General features: G+C 55.6%; 1 protein-coding gene and 1 long non-coding RNA gene across 2 annotated transcripts; both read right to left on the bottom strand.

Moving 5' to 3' along the window:
- Window positions 1-4338: 4338 nt before the first annotated feature.
- On the bottom strand, window positions 4339-12972 carry Tamalin (trafficking regulator and scaffold protein tamalin). The gene is made up of 8 exons (XM_052749020.1): window positions 12270-12972; window positions 10062-10111; window positions 8090-8144; window positions 7884-7986; window positions 6525-6618; window positions 6357-6423; window positions 6094-6160; window positions 4339-5563 (listed from the first exon to the last, which is right to left on the bottom strand). Exons 1-8 carry the CDS (start codon window positions 12519-12521, stop codon window positions 5052-5054), a joined length of 1200 nt encoding a protein of 399 aa, XP_052604980.1. The 5' UTR covers window positions 12522-12972; the 3' UTR covers window positions 4339-5051.
- On the bottom strand, window positions 10380-12263 carry LOC128117125 (uncharacterized). The gene is made up of 2 exons (XR_008220712.1): window positions 11794-12263; window positions 10380-10710 (listed from the first exon to the last, which is right to left on the bottom strand). It is a non-coding gene; the product is annotated as an uncharacterized LOC128117125 (long non-coding RNA).
- Window positions 12973-20213: the final 7241 nt, after the last annotated feature.

The raw sequence follows: 20213 nt of genomic DNA, 5'->3' as shown, positions 1-20213 counted from the left end.
GCACCCTGCGCTGGGTGCAATGTCTCACCTCCGTCTCCTTGTTCAAGAACTCTGTCGCCTCTCCTCTCCGAGGGCATCATTTCCTCTTTAAGGTCATTTGATCCACTCCTTCCTCTACGCAGGACCAGGCAGCCTCCAGCCAGACAAAACTTGACGTCTCTCTTGACCCTGGGGAATCCCGTATGTCTCTCATCTCTCTAGCTCCACCCCTGTCGTCTGGTGAGCAGAAAGTACCTCCTAGGTCTCTGCCTCTGCTCTGGCTGCCACCCTTCTTAAGTTCTCTGGTGCGGTTTTCTGGGGGAACCTGAAGCATTGAAAAATTCTTCTTCAGCAGAATTTTTCACAAGTGCCAACAAAGACCCTTTCCATACCCAAGACCCTTTTATGTGCCGCAGAACCACGATTTCAGAGCCCACCCCTCTTCTCCACCTTAATAGGCATGTTCTCATTGACGTGGAACTTGGGTCCCTCTTAACTGGGTCCTTCCGTGACCTGGCCCATCTCAGACCCTGCTCTGTCAAGTCTCACCTTCTGTTGGCCCCACCCCACCCCCTCCTCCACCCACAGTTTTACAGGCAATCCTCGCCATCTCTTTGACGCTGACCTCATAGTCCCCTCCTCCAGGAAGCCTCCCCTCTCAGGCCCAAGGTGGAGGGGGCAGGACCAGGAGATACAGGGATAAGTTATGCTGGGGAGATGGGGCAGGTGCCCAGCCCAGCTCTGTGGGGACTTCGGACAGAATCTCATCTGAGGGGCTGTATCTTTTCCCACCGTGTGTGACACCTTCAGTGGAGCCCACTTTCCTCCCTGGAATTTCTTGCGGGGGGGGGGGGGTTGCTTCTGGCCTGGGGCAGAACAGAAGGCTGGTAGGAAGGGAAAGGAGGCAGGGCAGGGAATGCCGACCACACAATATTGCAGTCCCTGCTCCTTCCCCACACACCCCCACCCCCTCCGCCAAACACGATCCCTAGGTTAATTTTTAGCAACACAGCTCGCACATTAGTCACTCCCTGTCACCCACCTACACGGCAGGAGGCTGGTGCCGTCATCCATCAGCTGAGAGGTGGGATCTGGCCCCACCCTGGACCACTCTCCCTCTCTCCGGGGTGTATGAGCCCAGCTGGGTAGGAGCCCTTTCAGCCTGGGCGAGGGGCACTGACATCCCTCCCGGGACCAGCTGCAGGGCGGGGCGGTAGGGACAGGCTGGTGAGAGTGCGGTTGGGAACCTACCCAGGGAGGAGGAAGCCAGGGAGGCTCAGGAACCCCCGTACACCCAGCAAGAGCTAACCTGTGCCAGGCAGCTGGTCTCCTGGCAGCCGGGGGCTCTGGAAACAAAGGTGTGAGGTGCCCCTCCTCTAGACCTGAGCGCTAGGGATGCTCAGCCCCACTGCAGAGCAGCTGTTCAAACACAAGAGCCTGGAGAAACTGTCTTCCTCATCAAATGTCCTCCCTTCCCAAACCAGAAAAGCCACAGTCACAAGGTGCAGGTGCCACCCCGGCCCCAAAGGGACGTTGTAAGAGGAGCCCATAGGTGCCAGCTGCAGGTGGAGCAGAGGAGGGACCATCTGTCCCCACCCCTGGGGCTGACAGGTGGAGAGGCAGTGTTTCCCCTGATCCAGCTGTGGTCCCAGAAGGCACGTGACCCTCTTGAGCTTTTATTGAGCCTTTGCTGTGGGTGGGCCTTGGATGAGGCCCTTGGGGGCAGCTGTAATAACTGACTCACAAGTTGGTTTTCATCTTTATTATTTATTGCCATGATGGGGACTGAACCCAGGACCTCACACATGACATCTCTGGCACTGAGCCACACCACAGCCCCGAGGTGCAACTTTAAATAAGGCTTTGTACCTACCCCAACCATGGCAGAAGACAGACACAAAAATATCAATACAAGAAGTCAATATGACTCCCAAGCTGGAGAAAGTGCCATAAAGAAAACAAATGCCTTGAGATAAAGAATAACGGGGACAGAGACCGATACCAGTGGGCCCAGAAAAATCTTTGAGGGGCTGTTGTTATGTTGGGACCTCAGGACAATCAATGCAGAAAAGTATCCAGGCAGAGGGAACAGCATAGGCAGAGAGGCCAGGGGCCAGAGAAAACGTGGCGGAGTTTGGGACAGGAGCAGAGAGTTTAGTTTAAGTGCCAGTGGTATGAAAGGGGAAAGAATCTGAGGTTGCGGAGAGAAGATTCCGTGAGGTCTAATGCAAGCCAAGAAGTGCGGATGGGTTTGTGTACTACACAAGGGCTCCCCTGGCTGAGAGACTGAGCCCATGCTTTTCTGTAAAGTGACTGCCTAGAGTGAGGCAGTGGGCAGGCCATGGTGGAGCTCAAACTTCATGCTTTTCTTCCAGGGGAAGCCGTGAGGGCTTGAAGCCGAGAGTTGAGATTTGATTTTTTTTATTTGTTTGTTTGCTTAATTCTCTTGTTTTGTTTTGTTTTGTTTTGTTTTTTGTTTTTTTTTTTTTTTTTGGTTTTTCGAGACAGGGTTTCTCTGTGTAGCTTTGCGCCTTTTTCTGGAACTCACTCTGTAGCCCAGGCTGGCCTCGAACTCACAGAGATCCGCCTGGCTCTGCCTCCCGAGTGCTGGGATTAAAGGCGTGCGCCACCACCGCCCGGCTTTGTTTTGTTTTTTGAGACAGGGTTTCTCTGTGTAATTTTGGTTCCTGTCCTGGATCTCACTCCGTAGACCAGGCTGGCCTTGAACTCACAGAGATCTGCCTGGCTCTGCCTCCCAAGTGCTGGGATCAGTTTAAGTGTGGTGACACATGCCTGTAATCTCAGCACTCAGGAGGCAGAGGCAGGAGGATTACTGTAAATTTCGGGACAGCCTGGTCTACATAGCAAGTTCCAGGACAGCCAGGGCTATGTAGAAAGACCTTGTCTCAAAAGTTTCAAAAAAAAATTTTTTTTTAATTAAAAAATGTGTATTTTTATTGTGCGTGTGACTTATGTGTTTAGTACAGTTGTACATGTGCAACAGTATCCGCACGGTGCCAGAGAACAACTTTCAGGAGCTGTTTCTTTTCCTTTATTGTGGTTCTGGGCATCAAACTCAGGTCATTAGATGTATACAATGTGTGCTTTTACCCCCTGAGGCATTTTACTGAACCCTGATTTTCTTTCTTCCTTTTAGAAACGAGGTCTACTCATGTAGCCCAGGCTGGCCTAACTTGTTGTGTAGCTAGCTGAAACTAATCTTGACCTCTTTGATCCTCTACCCCCCCCCAGGTGGTCAGGTGGGTGCCATCTCTGGGCTTGCTTTTTAAAGGGTCACCTGACCACTGGGTGAAGGACAGTTGACACCAAGATGGGGAAAGAAGTGGGGTGCACGCATGGAAGGGAAGTACAAGCTGTGGAGCGGGGTGTGCCCAGGGAAGGGCCCACGCAGACGCCCTTCAAAGCTACAACTGAATGCTGGTCACCGCGGTGGAGTGGAGTCTTAAGTGCCGCCAGCTTGCTGTGTGACTCCCGAGTCCGTCACTCCGCAGACATGTGGTGATACCTGGATGTCAAGGCAGGTGGGGATACCCTGGAGTTGGATTGGAACACACTGTATTGAGGGTCCCGTGTACTAGGATTGGTCAGGAAGAGAGCAGTGAATCCAACAGCAAGTCCCTGAGCCCTGGTGAGTGGGGAGGAGGGGCCAAACCCGAAACCCACTAAGTCAAGACGGCTCCAGGTGGTGATTCACTGTGTCACAGAGGGAGGGCACGGCCACATGTGACTGGGTGGCAGGGCCTTCGGGAGGTAGAGCAAACACTGGTCACTTGTGGAAAAGCCAATGAAGAGACCTGGTGTCTGTAGCCAGCATCCAGAGCAGTAAGGGGCCCAGGAGCCGCTCAGGGCTCAGGGGAGGGGGACTCACATGGGAGGACTGAGTTCTAGAAGAATGGAGAGCCAGGAGACTGAACCTGTCACAGGTTGGGTGGACAGTGGCTTCTACTCAAGGCAGACCTCAGGTGCTCTCCCCGGGGAGCCAGGCTTTCTCACAGGACAGTAAGGGACTTTAGACAAGTGATCCCTCTGTTGTATTCAGGGAGGAAAGCTTCGAAAATGTACCTGAACAAGGGGGCCAGGTTCTGAAGAGGGGTGTGGGGCCTCAGTGCAGGCCAGTGCATGTTCATTAAAATCCCCTAGACAATTTCCCCGGCTTCAGGCTAAAAGAAAGATGTAAAGAGCAGCCTGTGTGTGTTCGGATGGGGGCTGCATGGTGGAGTCAGAGCTTGCCTGAGCACAGTCCTCCCCCACAGGCAGTTACCAGGCGGACACAGATGCAAAAAACCATCAATTTTATACAGTTTGTGGTTCAGAAGCAACATACGCCAAAAAAAAAAAAAAAAAAAAAAAAAAAAAAAAACAAAAACGGTGGCACAGTCCAGGCTGCCCCACCCCACCTGAATGAACTCCTTCCTGCTCCCCAAGGAGCACAGGACCCAGGACCCCTGCCTGGCAAGACCCACTTAGTTACAGGCCCCTGGAGAGGGGCCAAGCCCTTAGGGGTCAAGGCTGCAGGGGAGTAACCAGCACCTTGCCCCCTTGGGACCCACTGGTCCATTGTGTGTGTGTGTGCGTGTGCGTGTGTCTGTGTGTGTGTGTGTGTGTGTGTGTGTGCGCGTGTGTCTGTCTGTCTGTGTAGGGCGGGGAATGACCCATCACGGATCTCCTCTCCCCAAGGCGAAGGGTTGGGGAGCAAGTAGAGCTGAGGAGAGGGCTTCTTGGGACAGGGCCCCCACAAGGCACAACTGACCCAGGCTGTAGGCCGGCACAGCCCTCTTTGGTCCCCCAGGCCTCTCCCAACTCTCAGTGTCTACTCTCCCCCTGCGGAGATCCTGATGTGGTGTAGAGGAAGGAATAAAGCAACCAGGCTCCCTGTTTTTCTCAGCAGAGACAAGCCGTGAACCGACCAGACCGGCCAGAGCTAGCCAAGGACCCTCTCCCGCAGCTTTGGGCTCCTGGGGTCCTGGGACCGGCACTCCTGCCCCCACTTTTTGCACTGGCTGTTAGGACGAATAAATAAATAAATACCTCCCGCCTGCCCACCCGCGCCCCTACAGCTGGCTCTCCTCTTCCTCCAGGGAGCGGTTGAGTCCGGGGATGAACTTGAGCAGCCGCCGGCGGAAGCTGCGGTACTTGGTCTTGCGTAGGCCGGCGGCGCCGCACAGCGCCTGCTCGCGGGCCTCAGTCCAGAGCGCGCCCGGCGCGCCCCCGCCGCCCCCGCCGCCCGGGCCCGCGCACCGCACGCTGGCGCTGCGGCTGAGCGCGGCGCGGGGTGCGGGACACAGCACCGACGCCGGGGCCTCGGGGGCGGCGCCCGGGCCGGGCGTGCGCGCGGGGGGCGGCGGGGGCGGCGGCGCCTGCGGCTCGGCGCCCCCGAAGAAGCAGGTGTGGTACACGGCGTCGTCGGCGTCCCCCTTGGCCCGCCGCGCGCTCCCGCGGGGACCCCCAGGCGCAGCGAGGAGGGGCCCAAAGGGCAGCGAGCCAGGGAGCAGGCCAGCGCCGTAGAGGCAGGAGCGCACGGACTCCAGTGTGTCATAGATGCTTGGGTCCTTCACCACCAGGCCTGTGGGGACAGAAGTCCAGGGAGCTTCCTGAATCCCGGGGCCAGAGAGCCCTAGGCTGGGGGTCAGAGGGCATGAGCAGGATACTCGGTTCTTTCCTGTTGGCCACCTACGTGGGCCCTGAGCCCAGCCTTTCTGGCTCTAAACCTGGAGTTAATAAACTCAAGAGTGCCACTTAGGACAGAAAGGAGTAACACACACAGCCTCCTTCTTTTTTGGAGACAGGGTCTCTCCATTTAGCACTAGCTGTCCTGGGACTCAGTAATGTAGACCAGGCTGGCCTGGAACTCGCAGAGACCACCCCCTCCATTCCTCCATCCCCTCGACCCCCTGCCTCCAAGTGTTGGCAGTGCTCAGTCCTAACCTCCAGAGAGCCACTGAACCACTGTGAGAACAAAACTGTGTATCGGCTTAGGGCAATGTCGTGTCCAAAGCAGGAGCTCGGGACTCTTCACGGTGGAGCGCAGCAGCCTGCTAGTTCTAAGAGGGGAGTACTGATGGGGATGTCTGTGGGGACATCCGGCCTACTCACCATGCACTAGCCGCTGCTCCTGAACCATCAGCGATCGGTATTCTCCCCACTTCTCATACAGGGTTTGCTGTAAGACACGAGCGGCCGGCTGTCAGGACGAGCAGGACACCAGCAGGATATGGGGACGCATGGGTCAGGGGAAAAGGCACAGAAGCCTGAGGGCTAAGGGAGGTTGAGAAAGATGAAGGAGTCCTTGAAGGAGCAGGCCTGGAGGCCAGGGAATGGGAAGCGTAGGGGAGAACCTGGGCTTGCTTGGTCCCCACCTTAAGGTACTGCAGACGCGCCTCTAGTTCTGCCTTCCGAATGGATGTCCCATACAGAGTTTCCAGTCTGAAGGATCGAGGGGACAAACGCTGAGCAAGCCTGAAGGCTGAGGGGACGCCACAGGCTGAGCTCAGGAGCTCTTAGGCACTGCACCTAGACATAGGTACCTGAGAACGTTGCCGGATGCCTTGATGATATCAACAATCTCTCGGTGCCGGATGCCTTCCACATTGAGACCGTTGACGCTGGCGATGGTGTCCCCTGCCAGGAAGAGAAGGAGTCAGCACCCATTTCCCAGGGCATGAAGGAAGGGCTCCAGCCAGAAAGGGCAGAATGGTAACCTGGAGAACTGCTCCTGAATTCCCTTCCACAGTGCTGGGGAGACCTGGACATCTCTTTTACCCCACTCAAAATACACAGAACCTAGCTGGGCTTGGTGGCGCACGCCTTTAATCCCAGCACTCGGGAGGCAGAGGCTTGGGGATCTCTGTGAGTTCGAGGCCAGCCTGGTCAACAGAGTGAGTTCCAGGACAGGCGCAAAGCTACACAGAGAAACCCTGTCTCAAAAAACAAACAAACAACATCAAACACAAAACCATAGGCATGTCTCCCTGCACAGAGACCACCAACTTGTCTGGACAGAGCAATCTAGGCAAGGTGTGGGGGTTGGGGAAGAGAAGAACTAAGTTATCAGGCGCACCCTCAGGAAGCTCTGTCCCCCAACACGGAACCCTCCCAGATTCCCATGCTCCCCCTGGAGTTAGCTACTTCTGTTTAACCCACATCTGTCATAAGACTCATTCAACACAGGGAAGGCACAGGGTTAGTGCCCAGCTGGGAGCTGGCACCGGCTCCATGCATTCGAAGCTTCAGCTTTTGGAGGTCAGGCCCTGGCCCTGGCAGGGCATGCTGGAGACTCTAAGGGCTTGTTTGGGATCCTGGCTTTGGCTACATCAAGGACAACCGGGAACTACCCAGTAAAGTGTTGCTGGTATGTGGGCAAGAAAGTAAGGGCTTTGGCAACTGTGCTGACCGAATGGGTGTGGACTCATGTAGTCTCAGGCCGCCCCTGACTGGTACCCTAATTTCAGGGTCTCCAGCTGGAGCGTCATTTCCTCGATCAAGGACATAGCACGGGTGCCCCAGCTGGAGCAGGGAAGACAGGTCTCGTGGACCCTTTTGAGGCAGACCTGGAAGAGTCTCTCTACCAGATTCTGCCCAGCTGGACTGCCCAGCTGCCGGGAGGCAGAAGAGCTGCACAGCAGTAGCGTCTCCTTCTCCGGGACCCGCTCCGTGCTCAGGGAACCACCTCCCCACACTGTGGTCTGTCTCGTTTTGCAAAAGAACTACACAGGGTCCCACACTAAATGGCCAGTGTGCCCGAATCCAGAGTCCAGATTCTGTTCATTCTTCTGGCTTTCTCCAAGTTGGAGAATGAAGGAAGAAAAAAAAATGTATGCCTCTGCTTAGGAGTAAAGTTATATATACCCTGTCCCAGAGCCCTGTATTCTGGGTTCAGGGTCTACCTGGTGTGAGCCCAGCCAGCTGGGCAGGGCTGGACTCGTGAACTCGGCAGACGAAGGTCACCATCTCTACGCGCTGCTCCTCCCGGTGGTGAAGGCCATAAGTCTGGGAAGAAGCAAGGGGACACTCGAAACAGATGCACGTAGCTCGGCCCACCCTCCGGACTGGCCTCCTGACCCCTCGCCCCTCCGTGCCCAGCTTTTCCTACCTGGATTTCAAAGCCGAAGGTCTGGTTGTCCGTCTTCTCCAAAGTCAGCACCTTCCTGCAGAAGACACCAGGGTCGAGATTACGAGAAGTCAGGAAAGTATGGAAGAGCTGGCTGTGGTGGTCCATATCTGTAACCCTGGCACTTGAGAGACTGAGGCAAGAGGATGTCCCATTTGAGTATGAGCTACATAGTGAGGCCCTGTCTAAAAATGCAGTAACAAAAACAGGAGTGTGGCAGCCCCACGGCTTAGCTCTCAAGGATGTAGAAGTCTGATCTAGAACATTCCAGAAGGACCCAGAGTCTCCAGCGACAGCTCATTCTTCACAGATTTTTGGAATGCCCTTCCCAAACCCAAATGAAATTGGCCTCAGGGAACTGCACAGAATTAAAACAGCCTCCTCTAAGGGGAGGGAGGCATCAGGAAAGGCCGGCCCTGAGAAAGACGAGCCTAGCAGCGCCCTAGCCCTCGGGTGAGCCTGGCCATAGACCCACTCACTCACTGAGGCCCCCAATTTGGCCCCAGGGTTGGAGCATCCTGGCTCCTCTGCTTTGGGGAGAAGACAGCCCCACCCCCAGGGGCCAGTCACGAGGCTGGGCGCAGACCACAGCCGCTCCTCCCAGCTGTGGTGTGGCCAGCCCACCAGATGTGAAGGCTGGGGGAGGGGAGCCTGGGGCCACCCCTTCCCGAACTGAAGGCTGCCTGCAGGACACAATGGTCTGGAACCGCTCCAGATCCTAGCCTGCTGGGGGAGCCCAGAGTTTCCTCTGCCCACCCCCTCCCTTCCTTCCCGCCAGCCAGAGGCAGAATAAAGTGGCTCCTAAGGCCCCTTTGAGTCTGGCAGCCTCAAAAAGGCCCTGGAGAGCAGGCCTCCATGCAGCTCCTAGCCTGAGTCACACCCCCTGCCACCTAATTCTGTGTGGCACACTCCCCTTCTTTGAAAGGAGCTTTTAGCCCCGTGCGTTCTGGGGCAGGAGCAGGGGCCTGGAAGCCCTGTGTCTGCCCCAGTGCTTTCTAGGTTACTGGAAGGGTCTGCAAACTTTTACTGCACAGAGCCAGATGGTAAATATTTCAGGTTTTGTGGGCCCCATATGGCCTCTGTCATGTATTATTCTTTGTTTTTACAACCCTTTAAAATATTAAAATAAACCGGGCATGGTGGTGTACGCCTTTAATCCCAGCACCTGGGAGGTGGAGGCAGGGGCACCTCTGTGAATTCAAAGACAGCCTGGTCTACGTAATGAGTTCCAGGATAGTTCCAGGCAGGGGTCTATAGAGAGACTCTGTCTCAAAAGAACAAGAAAAACAAAGCAAAAAAAAAAAAAAAAAATTAGAGTAAGTTTGTAAGTGTGTGCATATGTATTTTCTTAGTTGAAGAGTCAAACAAGCCAATCTGGCCAGCAGGCCACCGTTTGCTGGCCCATTTCAAAGGAAGCCAGGCCCAAATCAGGCATGAGATGTGGGCAAAAGGGAACCTGAGCTCCAGGTCTAGGGTGAGCACCTAGTCCTGTCCACATCTCAGATCCAAGTGCAGCTACGGGGTAAGACCACGTGATCGGACCCACACAGGACTAAAGGTTTGAAGTGTCAGACTCAGTTATAGAGTGTCTGGGTCCACTGAGGTGGGCTGGGTTGGGCTTAGGGAAGCCATAGAGGACATGAGGACACTCCCATGGTGCCTCCTACTTCCCACCCTCCACCTCTCACTAATCCAGCTCTTCCCAGGAGGAGACAACTGACAGAGATTGGGGGTGGTTAAGGAGCACCTAATGACTCAAAAGTGCCCCCCCTTATTCTGCCGCCCCTTCATACAGCCCACACCCCCACCTGCCCCTCAATCCCAGCAGGGGAGTCATGCTCAAGGATGGGAGATGCCTCCCAGGGGGCTGGGCTGAGATGCTGTGTGGTGCCCCCCTCCCCCAGCACCTCACTTTTCTGGACCACAGCAGGGGCTTTGGGTGGGGGTGACTCACCGCTGCTGTTCAGGACTCTGGCTGAAATTCTTCCAACGGAATCCTGAGCCCTTGGTGGGAAAACGACCAGAAGACAATGAGAAGGAGGGCTATCCTTGAACAGGTGCTGAGAAACTCTCTCTAGGGGGACTCTGACCTGAGCCCCAGCTCTGGACGCAGTACCCCACTTCCTGCTGCCCGTCTTCCCTACCAGCTCCACCTCTGCTTTGCTGGTGTGACTATGTGCCAAGTGCAGCCACTACCATCACTCCCAGAGTTCACGCCACCCCTGGGATCTCTAGGGCACATCTGTCCTTGGTTCTGGACAGGCGAACTCTCTTTTTTTTTTTTTTTAAATAATTCATTTATTTTTATTTAGTGTGCATTGGTGTTTTGCCTGCATGCATGTCTGTGTGAGGGTGTCAGATCTTGGAGTTGTAGACAGTTGTGACCTGCTCTGTGGGTGCTGGGAATTGAACCCGGGGTCCTCTGGAAGAGCAGTCAGTGCTCTTCACTGCTGAGCCGTGTCTCCAGCCCCTAGACAGGTGAACTCTTAGCCTCTACTGGTTAGCTTGGGGAAGGCTGTGACTCCAGAATGATCCTCACCACTGGGATCGTGTCTGACAGCCCAGGCCTTCCAGGCTCCAAAAGCTGAGGCAGGAGCTCTCCCCTATTTGAAGAGAAAGAAGGGTAGGAAGCCACTGGGCTTAAGGTACTAACTCCAGGGTCCCTGCCAGCTGGGTCTGCCCATTAGTTCAGGCAGACAGTAGTTTGGGAGAGCAAAGAGTCAGGGGCCCGTGCAGGAGGCTGTCAACACCAGCCAGAATGTGGTAGAGGGGTCAAAGCTCCTGAGAACAGGTTGCCTGGGGGCTGGCTGTGGACTCCAGACCTGAGCCTCTTGATACTGCCGTGCATTTTTTTTTTTCTGAGACAAAGTATATAACTAAACAAACAAAAAATCCGAGTCAAACCTGTCTCACACTATAGTTGAGAAACTGGGGGCTCTTTTTTGGAGGAGAAGGCCCCTAACTCTCTAGGGCTCTAGAGAGCCTAAAACAATCTCTGTCCCTCCTAAGATTTTAGTTCTTGGAGGAAGTCCTATCCGGGACCAGCCCTTTCCCAAAGTGCCAAAACAACTTGAGGCCTTCCTGGGTTGTGTTCTGGTTAATACTCCCTAACCGCCAAGCTGCCTCAAAGCAAGGAGGAGAAGGGGACCCTCTTCCTCCACAGCCAAAGCTTAGCCTCAGGGTGGGGACAGTACCCAAATAGGCCAAGGAGGAAGGACTGGGCAGCACAGAGAGACCCCTTTGTTTTTCAACCCGATTTTCATAAAATGCAAATTCTCAACAAGCTGTTCATTGTGTGTAGTGGGGAGCCGGGGACCTAGGAGAGAAGGAGGGGGCCGCGTGGAAAGGCCACCCATCCCTTCTCCTTAACCTGGGTCTTGGGTCTCGGCATCTGAGCACTCAGGTCCTCCCAGGCCAGAGGAACAGCCTCACACTAACGGGGACACGCAGAGAGCGGGTGCGGCCGGCATCCTTCCTGCCCTGTGACCTCTCCCACCGCGTCCGGTCGTGGCCGAACTCAAGAGGGCCGCGCTCTCGCAGCCCGCATCTCAGATGCGGGATCAAGCGTGAGGCCCTGAGCCCAGGAAGCCGGGCGTCCTAGCGGAGGGGGTGTTCTCGGGAATTCGCGGCACTGCTTCCACCCAGCCATTAGCTTCTCTCCCGCCCAGGGCTCCAGGACCCTCAACTTGTCTGAGGCAAGCGGCAGAATTCCTTCCTTAGCCCTTCCTGCTCCAACTTCAGGAGGTGCTTGGGCGAGGGGGTCCTGGGAGTTGTAGACTTCTGGACACCGGCAGGCTGAGCGGGAGGCGGCAGAAAGCCAGATGGAGCGAGCCGGGGAAAGGGGGTGCTGGGGCGGAGTCAAGGCCGGAGAGTGGGAGGAGGTGGGGCGTCTGCGCGTGGGGAGCGGAGTGGAGTGGAGAGCCAGCCGAACCGGGGGCGTCGTGGCGGCGGGGGCCACAGCTTTCCGAGCTGGGAGTGGGTAGGTTTGCGCCTTTTGGGGAGACAGGGCCCAGCCAGGCTGGTGGCCCAGGGTCGGGGGGGTTAGGGTGGGGTGGGGTGTGCTGAAATGTGGCAGTCATCAGGGCGCTGCTGCGGCGGAGTAGGTCCTGCCGAAGGAGGGACCCAGGGTACCGAGCCTGGGGACGCAGGTTAGGGAACGCACCTTTCGGCGGGGCAGCGTGCCCCCGGACACCGCGAGCGCACGGTACAGCTCCGCCGGGTGGTAGTCCTCCAGCGCCGCGTACAGCTCGTCTCCCGGGTTGGCTCCCGGCGGAGCGGCGGCAGCTGGGGGGCCCGCGGGGGCCGGGGCCGGCGCGGCACGAGCCGCTTCCGAGTCGGGAGCCCGGCCAGCGGGGTCCGGCGCGGCCGCCGCCTCCTCCTTCTGCTGCAGCTTCCTGAGTCGGCGGAGGGTCATGGCTCCGGCGCCCGGCGCCCCTCGGGGGGCTGCGCGCGCTCCGATCGGCGGGGCTGGCGTCGGCTGGGGGAGTCCAGCCGAGCGGGCCGCGTGTAGCCCGGCTTTATAGACTCCCGAGAGGCGTGGGGGAGCGGCCTCCGGTGGCCTCGCCCCCCGACACGCTGGCACCACCCCCTCGCCCCCCCCCCGGGAAGGGGGGGACCCCGCGATGGTGAGCCCCGCCCACAGCGCGCCGCGGACCGCCGGGCTCGGGAAACTCTTGGGGGGACTCGGGCGCCCCGTGGGGGAAACCTAGGCGCCCACGGCAGCGGGAGGGACGGGACATCTAGGGCGAGCGGGGGTTTGCGCGCTACCTGGAAGCAGTCTGTGAGAGCGCGTTGGTGGAGAGCTGAAGTTTGGGAACGAACGAACGAGGGCCATAGTGGTTCGTGGAGATGGGGGGCGCAGTGAGGAGTCGTGGCAAATGAGCTGAGGGAAGCTTTGAGATCCGGGGAAGGTGGGGGGGGGGGGGTCAGACGCGGTGGGGAGAGTCTGCAGGAGGCCCTGGACCGGGGGTGGGGGGCGAGCATGCAGGGAGTGGGGAGGGTTGTGGTTTCTGAGGAAGGAACAGGGAGAAGTCTCTGAACAGACCCCGCAGAAGCCCCTGGGGACTGAGGGGCTGAGGGTTTCACCGTCCACCTGCATCCTAGAAGAGCTAACTAAGGCTACCTTCCTTTCCCAAAGCCAGGGGAAAGAAGGTAGACTGTGGAAACCTGCAAGTAGAAGATTTAATTTGGAGTCGTCCCCCCCCCTACCCCCACCCCATGCTGGAGTTCAGCCTCCCTTTCCCCACGTGGGGCTTGGAATACGCCCAGAGAAGGTGCTCAGTGTTGGGGCATGGCGGTGCTGAGCCATTCCCTCATCCTGACTTAGACACCACCGTTCCTCCTCGGTACTCTGTTACCATGGCTGCCAGGCTGCAGGAGAGGCGGATGACCCAGCCCATGTCTGTCGTCAGTGATTCCCAAATGAGAAGCCAGAGAGGGAAGTGGTCAGTGTCTAGCCACCGCAGAGGGAGCTTGGGGCTCCACGTTCGGACACGCGCCGTTACATGTGTGCTTTACATACACCACAACAGCCGTGTGAAGCAGGTACCAGTGCTGTCCCTTACAGAGGAGGAAACTGAGACCCAGGCAGAAAGCACCTTGCTGGGAGGATCACTCAGAGGCAAAGCTGAGGTCCCAAACAAGGCAGCCTGGTTCTAGGGCTCCGGCCTACCTACTCTGGTGACATCAGTTCTTCAGCCTGAGTTTGAGCCCCACTCTGTACCAGGGGCTGGCTAGACACTGGTGTAATGGAGGAGCTTGGTCAGGTGGGGGGCAGCATGCTGTACATGTGCCGTGTAAGACACATACCGTGGGGGGGGGGGTGAGGGGGAAGCAAAGGCCAGAAGGCCAGGAGAGGCTGTCTCCTACCTGTTTTGGTTCACCACTCTGGCTATCTCCCTGCGTCTTGCCCACCCCCAGGCCCCTGCGCCCCCACCATACAACAGGGAGGTGGGAGGGGAGGGGTGGGCCTCCACACTCAGAAACTGCACAAGTCCAGATGGCAGGATGCTTTGTGGGGTGGGGGTGGGGGTGGCTTTAGAGCTAAGGTCTAGCTACCTTAATGCTTTTCTCCCCACCACCCCCCTTTAACCACCGAGCGGCCATTAGTTGAGGGGCCAAGGGAGTGTTAGTGGAGAACGTGACTCTGCTGGGAGCATTAACACAGATGGACCCCCTGGACCGTCTGTGGCCTGCCCCTGACAGACTGCATCTGTAGGGAGGGGGGTTATAAAGGCAGAAGGTCCAAGAGTCTCTATTATATTCATTCCAGCGCTTATCCATGAAAGGACCCTCCCCAAGAGGACCCTGCACAACCTCTTCTATGAAGGAGCCACCTCCCTGCTCCAGAGGATTACTTGTCAGTTTATGCCTAACAGCCCCGTTGACATAGACCTCCTTCGGGCAGACACAGAGGCAGATATCCCTCCCCACGCTCCCAGTTTGTGCAAGTGCGGCAGCCTCTGGCCTCCCAGTGAGAAGCCAGCACAGGGAACTGAGGTTCTCCCCTAAGAAGGAAGGTGCTGGAAAACCCAGAGCAAGTGTGAACCCAGAAAAAGGCAATTTCTATAAGTCATTGGCATGATTTCCTCAAATCCTAGGATTTCAGAGCTGGAAGGGGCCTCACGTTCTGGAAGAGATGTGTGTGGTCCAAGCCCTCCTGCCTGTAACAGCAGCCAGAGAGGAAAGACGACCGCAGAGTGGGCTGGGGAACCCAGGACTCTTGATGAAGGCTGTAGCTGGCAGCTGCAGGAGCCCGCCCCATCCCTGCCTGCTTCCCCGCCCCTCGTGTCTCCAGGGAGGGATGGGTAGTCCTAGGTGCCTCCCTGTGGGATGGTGACGCCCTCTGCTGGTCATGAGCCTTGTGGTGGAAAATCTCTGGACTCAAAGGTGGCCTGGTGACTGCACCCCCGGGACACCCAGCGGTGTTTTCGGATCCCACGCGGCCTTTGTTCCTCTCAGGAGGATCTGTGCTTGGCTGGTCACTGAGGTCACAGCGAGGGACTTGTGAGGAGGGAGATGATGCAGGTGAATTGCACTGGAGACTGGCAGTTGCTGGGTTTTCTGGGGACAGTAACCTCCCTTCACAGCACAGCTCCAGAGCTCAGCCTTCTGCTGCTCTCCCCGACCTCCTCAGAAGCCACACCCCTTGTCTAGCATCTGTTCTTTCTCCAATCTGCTGCAGCCTTCAGCAGGCCTTCTGGCACTCCAGAATGTCCCTTACCCCCTCGTGCCTCCCAGCAAATCCCCTGTGGATCTGCTCCTGGGAAATCTATACTCTGTCTGCAACTTCTGCAGAAGCAGGTGTCTTGTTCCCAGGGAGTTCAGGTTTCCCAGATCTTTGGCTCCAGCTGCCCTGACTGAGATAGATGGGCTGGGTCTGAGGAGGGACCTGGATAGTGTGGGATTAGTAGGGGCTGTCTAATGGACAAAGCCCCTTCTCACTTTTTTTTTTTTTTTTTTTTTTTTTGGTTTTTTCGAGACAGGGTTTCTCTGTTTAGCTTTGCACCTTCCCTGGATCTCGCTCTGTAGACCAAGCTGGCCTCGAACTCACAAAGATCCGCCTGCCTCTGCCTCCCGAGTGCTGGAATTAAAGGCGTGCGCCACTACCGCCCGGCTCCCTTCTCACTTCTTTAGGACAAACCTTTGCCAAGTCTCTCACCAACCCACAATCACCTCCTGTGGCCTCACAGACCTGCTTAAACCCTGGGGTACCCCCAGGAAGTTGGAACACTAGGGCTGTGGAAGTTCGGACCTTCTAGAGCCTCAGTGAAGCACTTTCGCCAGGACCCAGAACTGGCAAGGATGAATAGCTCTGTGGATGCCGCCTCCGCGTCTGCACTGGGGGTGGGGGTGGGGGTGAGTGTCAGCAGGACAAGGCCTGGGGTTCAGCTGGCCTTGGCTGCATGACATGGCTGCTTGCAGGAGGCCTCGAACAGCCGGTGGGCAGCTGGCTGGGCAGGGAACGCTTGTTTTCTTTCTTTCTTTTTTTTTTTTTGGTTTTTCGAGACAGGGTTTCTCTGTGTAGCTTTGCGCCTTTCCTGGGACTCACTTGGTAGCCCAGGCTGGCCTCGAACTCACAGAGATCCGCCTGGCTCTGCCTCCCGAGTTTTGGGATTAAAGGCGTGCGCCACCACCGCCCGGCTCGCTTGTTTTCTTAATGGCTCCTATTGCCTAACAATGTCCATGGGCGTGTGCTGGTGCTGGGGCCCCACTAGGGAGGGTTCTAGCAGGCCCGATCCAGTACAGCTCAGCGACATGACTCCTAGGAGACAGGACAGTGTGTGTTGGATATGGGTGTCTCATGGTCTGGTCCCATCCAGAGGCCAAGGGCCATCTGCCTCTTGATTGGTCGGTTGGAGTGTCGGAAGGGTTTTCCTCGGAGCAGCAACACCTCACTCCTAAGACCTGGAGTAGCATTATCTTACCCCTCACTTCAGCACAGGTACTCATGGGGAAGGCAGGAAGTGACAGCTCTCAGGCCCGGCTCCACAGAGCTCTTGCACACCTGTGGGCAAATGCACACCTGTGGGCAAATGCACCTATTCATAGTGTAATCCCTGGCTTCCTCTCCCGGACAGCATTGTGCATCAGGCTCCCAACCCCCCAAACACACACGCCAGACCTTCAGGCCAAGGCTCTGCCGCTGACTCCTGACGGAAGCCACCTTCCCCTTCCTGCCATGGCTGCTCTGGTCATGTCTGAATCTGTGTCTCCTGCCCACCGGCTCCCCCTGCAGGTGCCGCCCGAGGTCAGTACAGACTTTCCCTACGGACGAGCAGGGCCACACCACTTCCCTGACTACAGTCCTCTGCTGTGTCTGAATGCTGGTGTCCCACAGACTCAGCCCTCGCTGTGACCAGGTCTTTAGGAGGTGGTTCGGTCAGCAGGGCTCTGTCTTCATGAATGACACCGGTGCTGGCTGGTTTTTATGTCAACTTGGCATAGGCTGGAGTTATCTGAAAGGAGGGAGCCTCGACTGAGAAATGCCAAGTGTCTCACTATGTAACCCAGGCTGGCCTTAAACTCAAGAGATCCTGCCTGTCTCCGCCTCCAAAAAAGGCTGAGATTGAGGGCGTGCCCTATCTGGCCCGGACTGATTAGCAACAGGAACAAACTAAGACACCCTTCAGTGGCATTATTCCTACATGAAGAGTGGGGAGTCAGGTTTGTTTGTTTGCTTTGGTGATTTTGTTTTTTTTTTTTGGTTTTTCGAGACAGGGTTTCTCTGTGTAGCTTTGCGCCTTTCCTGGAACTCACTCGGTAGCCCAGGCTGGCCTCGAACTCACAGAGATCCGCCTGGCTCTGCCTCCCAAGTGCTGGGATTAAAGGCGTGCGCCACCACCGCCCGGCGATTTTGGTTTTTAGAAGGGTCTCATCACAGGGCCTTGAAATCGGTATATAGCCAACAATAACCTCGAGCCTCTGTTTCCTGCCTCTCTGCTGAGACCTATGCCTCACCACACACCCAGTTTTATACATCGCTGAGAATCAATGTGCACCACCAGCACAACTATATTCCCAGCTCTAGTAGGTTTTAACTTACGGGACAGTAGGCATGCTAGCTGTTAAGGAAAGTTTGGGGGCTGGAGAGACGGCTCAGCGGTTAAGAGCATTGGCTGCTCTTCCAGAGGACCCGGGTTCAATTCCCGGGATCCATATGGTGGCTCACAGCTGTCTGTAACTCCAAGACCTGACACCCTCACACAGACAAATGTGCACATAAAATAAAAATTAATAATTAATAAAAGAAAAGTTTGGAGACCAACACAAGAGGGAAGTTTACTGATTCGCAGAGGGAGTTGTCCCAGCAGAGGTAATAGTGTTCCATAGGTGACGATTCTGCCGTCCCGTCTCCCTTCTCAACCCAGGAACAGCTTCAGTTGACTCCCCCTCCTTATATTCCTGGCTTCCTTGATGTGACCAGAATGATCATCTCTGGATTTGTGTCGTTGTTGTCAGGATTTATCTTTATTTTATGAATGTTTTGCCTACATGTATGCAAGTGCATGTGTGTTGCCCACAGAGGCCGGAAGAGGATGCTGGATTCTCCCAGAACTGGAGTGACAGTTGTGAGCTGCCAGGTGGGCACTGGGAATGGCACCCCAGTCCTTTCCAAGGGCAACAAGTGCTTTTAACTACTGATTCATCTCTCCAGCCTCGTGTTTATTTATTGTATGTGTGTGTGGCTATGTCTTAGCGCCACAGTGTGAGTGTGGAGGTCAGAGGACAACTTGTGGGAACTGATTCTCTCCTCCCATTATGTGGGTATCGGGGACCAAACTCACATCATCAGGGCAGGAGTCTTTACATGTTGGGTTGTCTCACCAGGTCCCTTGTTTTTTTTTTTTTGTTTGTTTGTTTTGTTTTTATTTGTTTTGTTTTTAGACAGGGTCTCATTGTGTATCCCTGGCTGGCTTGGACTCATTATGTAGACCAGGCTGGCCCTCTGCCTCCCAGGTTCTGGGATTGAAGGCGATTTCCACCCTTCAGGGCCCCCTTGTCTTTAGAGACAGGTGTTCTGTAGCTCAGGCTGGCCTCCAGATTACCTCAGCCTCTTTCTTGTGCTGGAATTATAGGTGTACACTAGGCACGTGCTGTGGATATGTTCTGTATGCTGTGAATGTGTTGCTCTGATTGGTTGATAAATAAAATGCTGATTGGCCAGTAGCCAGGCAGGAAGTATAGGCGGGACAAGCAGAGAAGAGAATTCTGGGACCAGGAAGGCTGAGTCAGGAGTCGCCAGCCAGACACAGAGGAAGCGAGATGTAAAAGTACCAGTAAGCCACAAGCAACGTGACAACTTATAGATTAACAGAAATGGGTTAATGTAAGATTTAAGAACAGATAGCAAGAAGCCTGCCACGGTCATACGGTCTATAAGTAATATAAGTCTCTGTGTGTTTACTTGGCTGTGGGACTAGCAGGTGAGAGAGATTTGTCCTGACCATGGGCCGGGCAGGACCAGGAAAACTTCAGCTACAGGCATGTAGTATCTCTGCTTGGTTTTTAAAATTTTATTCTTTTACAGTTTCATACAGGCATATATTTCAGTCACATCCTCCCCCTCTCCCCCCATGACCTTCTCTTACACACTTGTGGATCTTGGATGGTAACATCCTTTTTTTTTTTTCTCTGGAGCTGAGGACTGAACCCAGGGCCTTGCGCTTGCTAGGCAAGCACTCTACCACTGAGCTAAATCCCCAAACCCCGGTAACATCCTTTGACCAGAGCCCCTCTCTTGCTCAGTCAGTAGGCTAGTGCCCATTTCAAAATATATGTCTCCTTTACCCCAACCTCCTCTCTCTTCCATAGTCTCCACTGTCCTGTGTGTTCTTACCATGGTACTCCCCCCGCCCCTCAGCAGCCATCTGTTCTCAAGGAGGGAAGGCCCTGGAGAGCTCTGTCCTCTCCCTAGACATCTCACCTGTGGCTCTGGGATGCCCAGCATTGCTCTGTAATGGGGCTTGCCCTAATCTGCCTTATATTTGTACAAATGTGACCTCTCTAGATCAAGCAGTCCTTGAAGTCAGGGGCCTGGCTGACATGCCTGTGTTCTGCCTATATTTTAAGTCCTAAGGATACTCAGGAAATAGCTAAAAGCTCATCTGTTCCTGAGACCCCCAGAGCCCACACACCCATCTTTGGCTTCCAAGGAGCATCCTCAAAAGGATCCGGTTTTGGCTGCCACCCTCCATGGTCCTGGGACGACCCATCGTATTAACAAGCTGCAGTGCCCAGTTGTTTGGTCAAGTATCAACACAGATGTTGCTGTAGAAGAATGTTTTAGGCATGATTAACATGGAAGTCAGTGGGCTTGTGTTTGTTTGGTATGGAGTCTTAACACTACAGCCCCCACTGGTTTGGAACCCACTCTGCAGCCAGGATGGCTTCCAATCTGTGGCGATTCTCCTGCCACAGTTTCCTGAGTGCCTGGATGACAGGTGTGAGCCACCATGCCTGACTAAATCAGTAGACTTTGAATAAAGCAAAATGACCTCTATTATTGTTTTTGTATTTCTGTAACAAAGCTGGGCGGTGGTGACGCACGCCTTTAATCCCAGCACTCTGGAGGCAAACGCAGGTGGATCTCTGTGAGTTCAAGGCC

Source organism: Peromyscus californicus, unplaced genomic scaffold, assembly GCF_007827085.1.
Source record: "Peromyscus californicus insignis strain IS unplaced genomic scaffold, ASM782708v3 Scaffold_20__1_contigs__length_68692818, whole genome shotgun sequence".
NCBI classification, from domain to species: Eukaryota; Metazoa; Chordata; class Mammalia; order Rodentia; family Cricetidae; genus Peromyscus; species Peromyscus californicus.
The sequence above is the reverse complement of the archived record's forward strand: the minus strand, read 5'-3'. Positions and strand labels throughout refer to the sequence as shown.

What these genes read in the sequence shown, in the direction of transcription:
- Tamalin (XM_052749020.1), bottom strand. Translation starts at nt 12,521, where the DNA reads ATGACCCTCCGCCGACTCAGGAAGCTGCAGCAGAAGGAGGAGGCGGCG. An exon ending in GCATCCGGCAACGTTCTCAG is followed by an intron (nt 6,424 to 6,524) that starts GTACCTATGTCT and finishes TCGATCCTTCAG; the next exon opens with ACTGGAAACTCTGTATGGGA. An exon ending in CGCGTCTGCAGTACCTTAAG is followed by an intron (nt 6,161 to 6,356) that starts GTGGGGACCAAG and finishes CGTGTCTTACAG; the next exon opens with CAAACCCTGTATGAGAAGTG.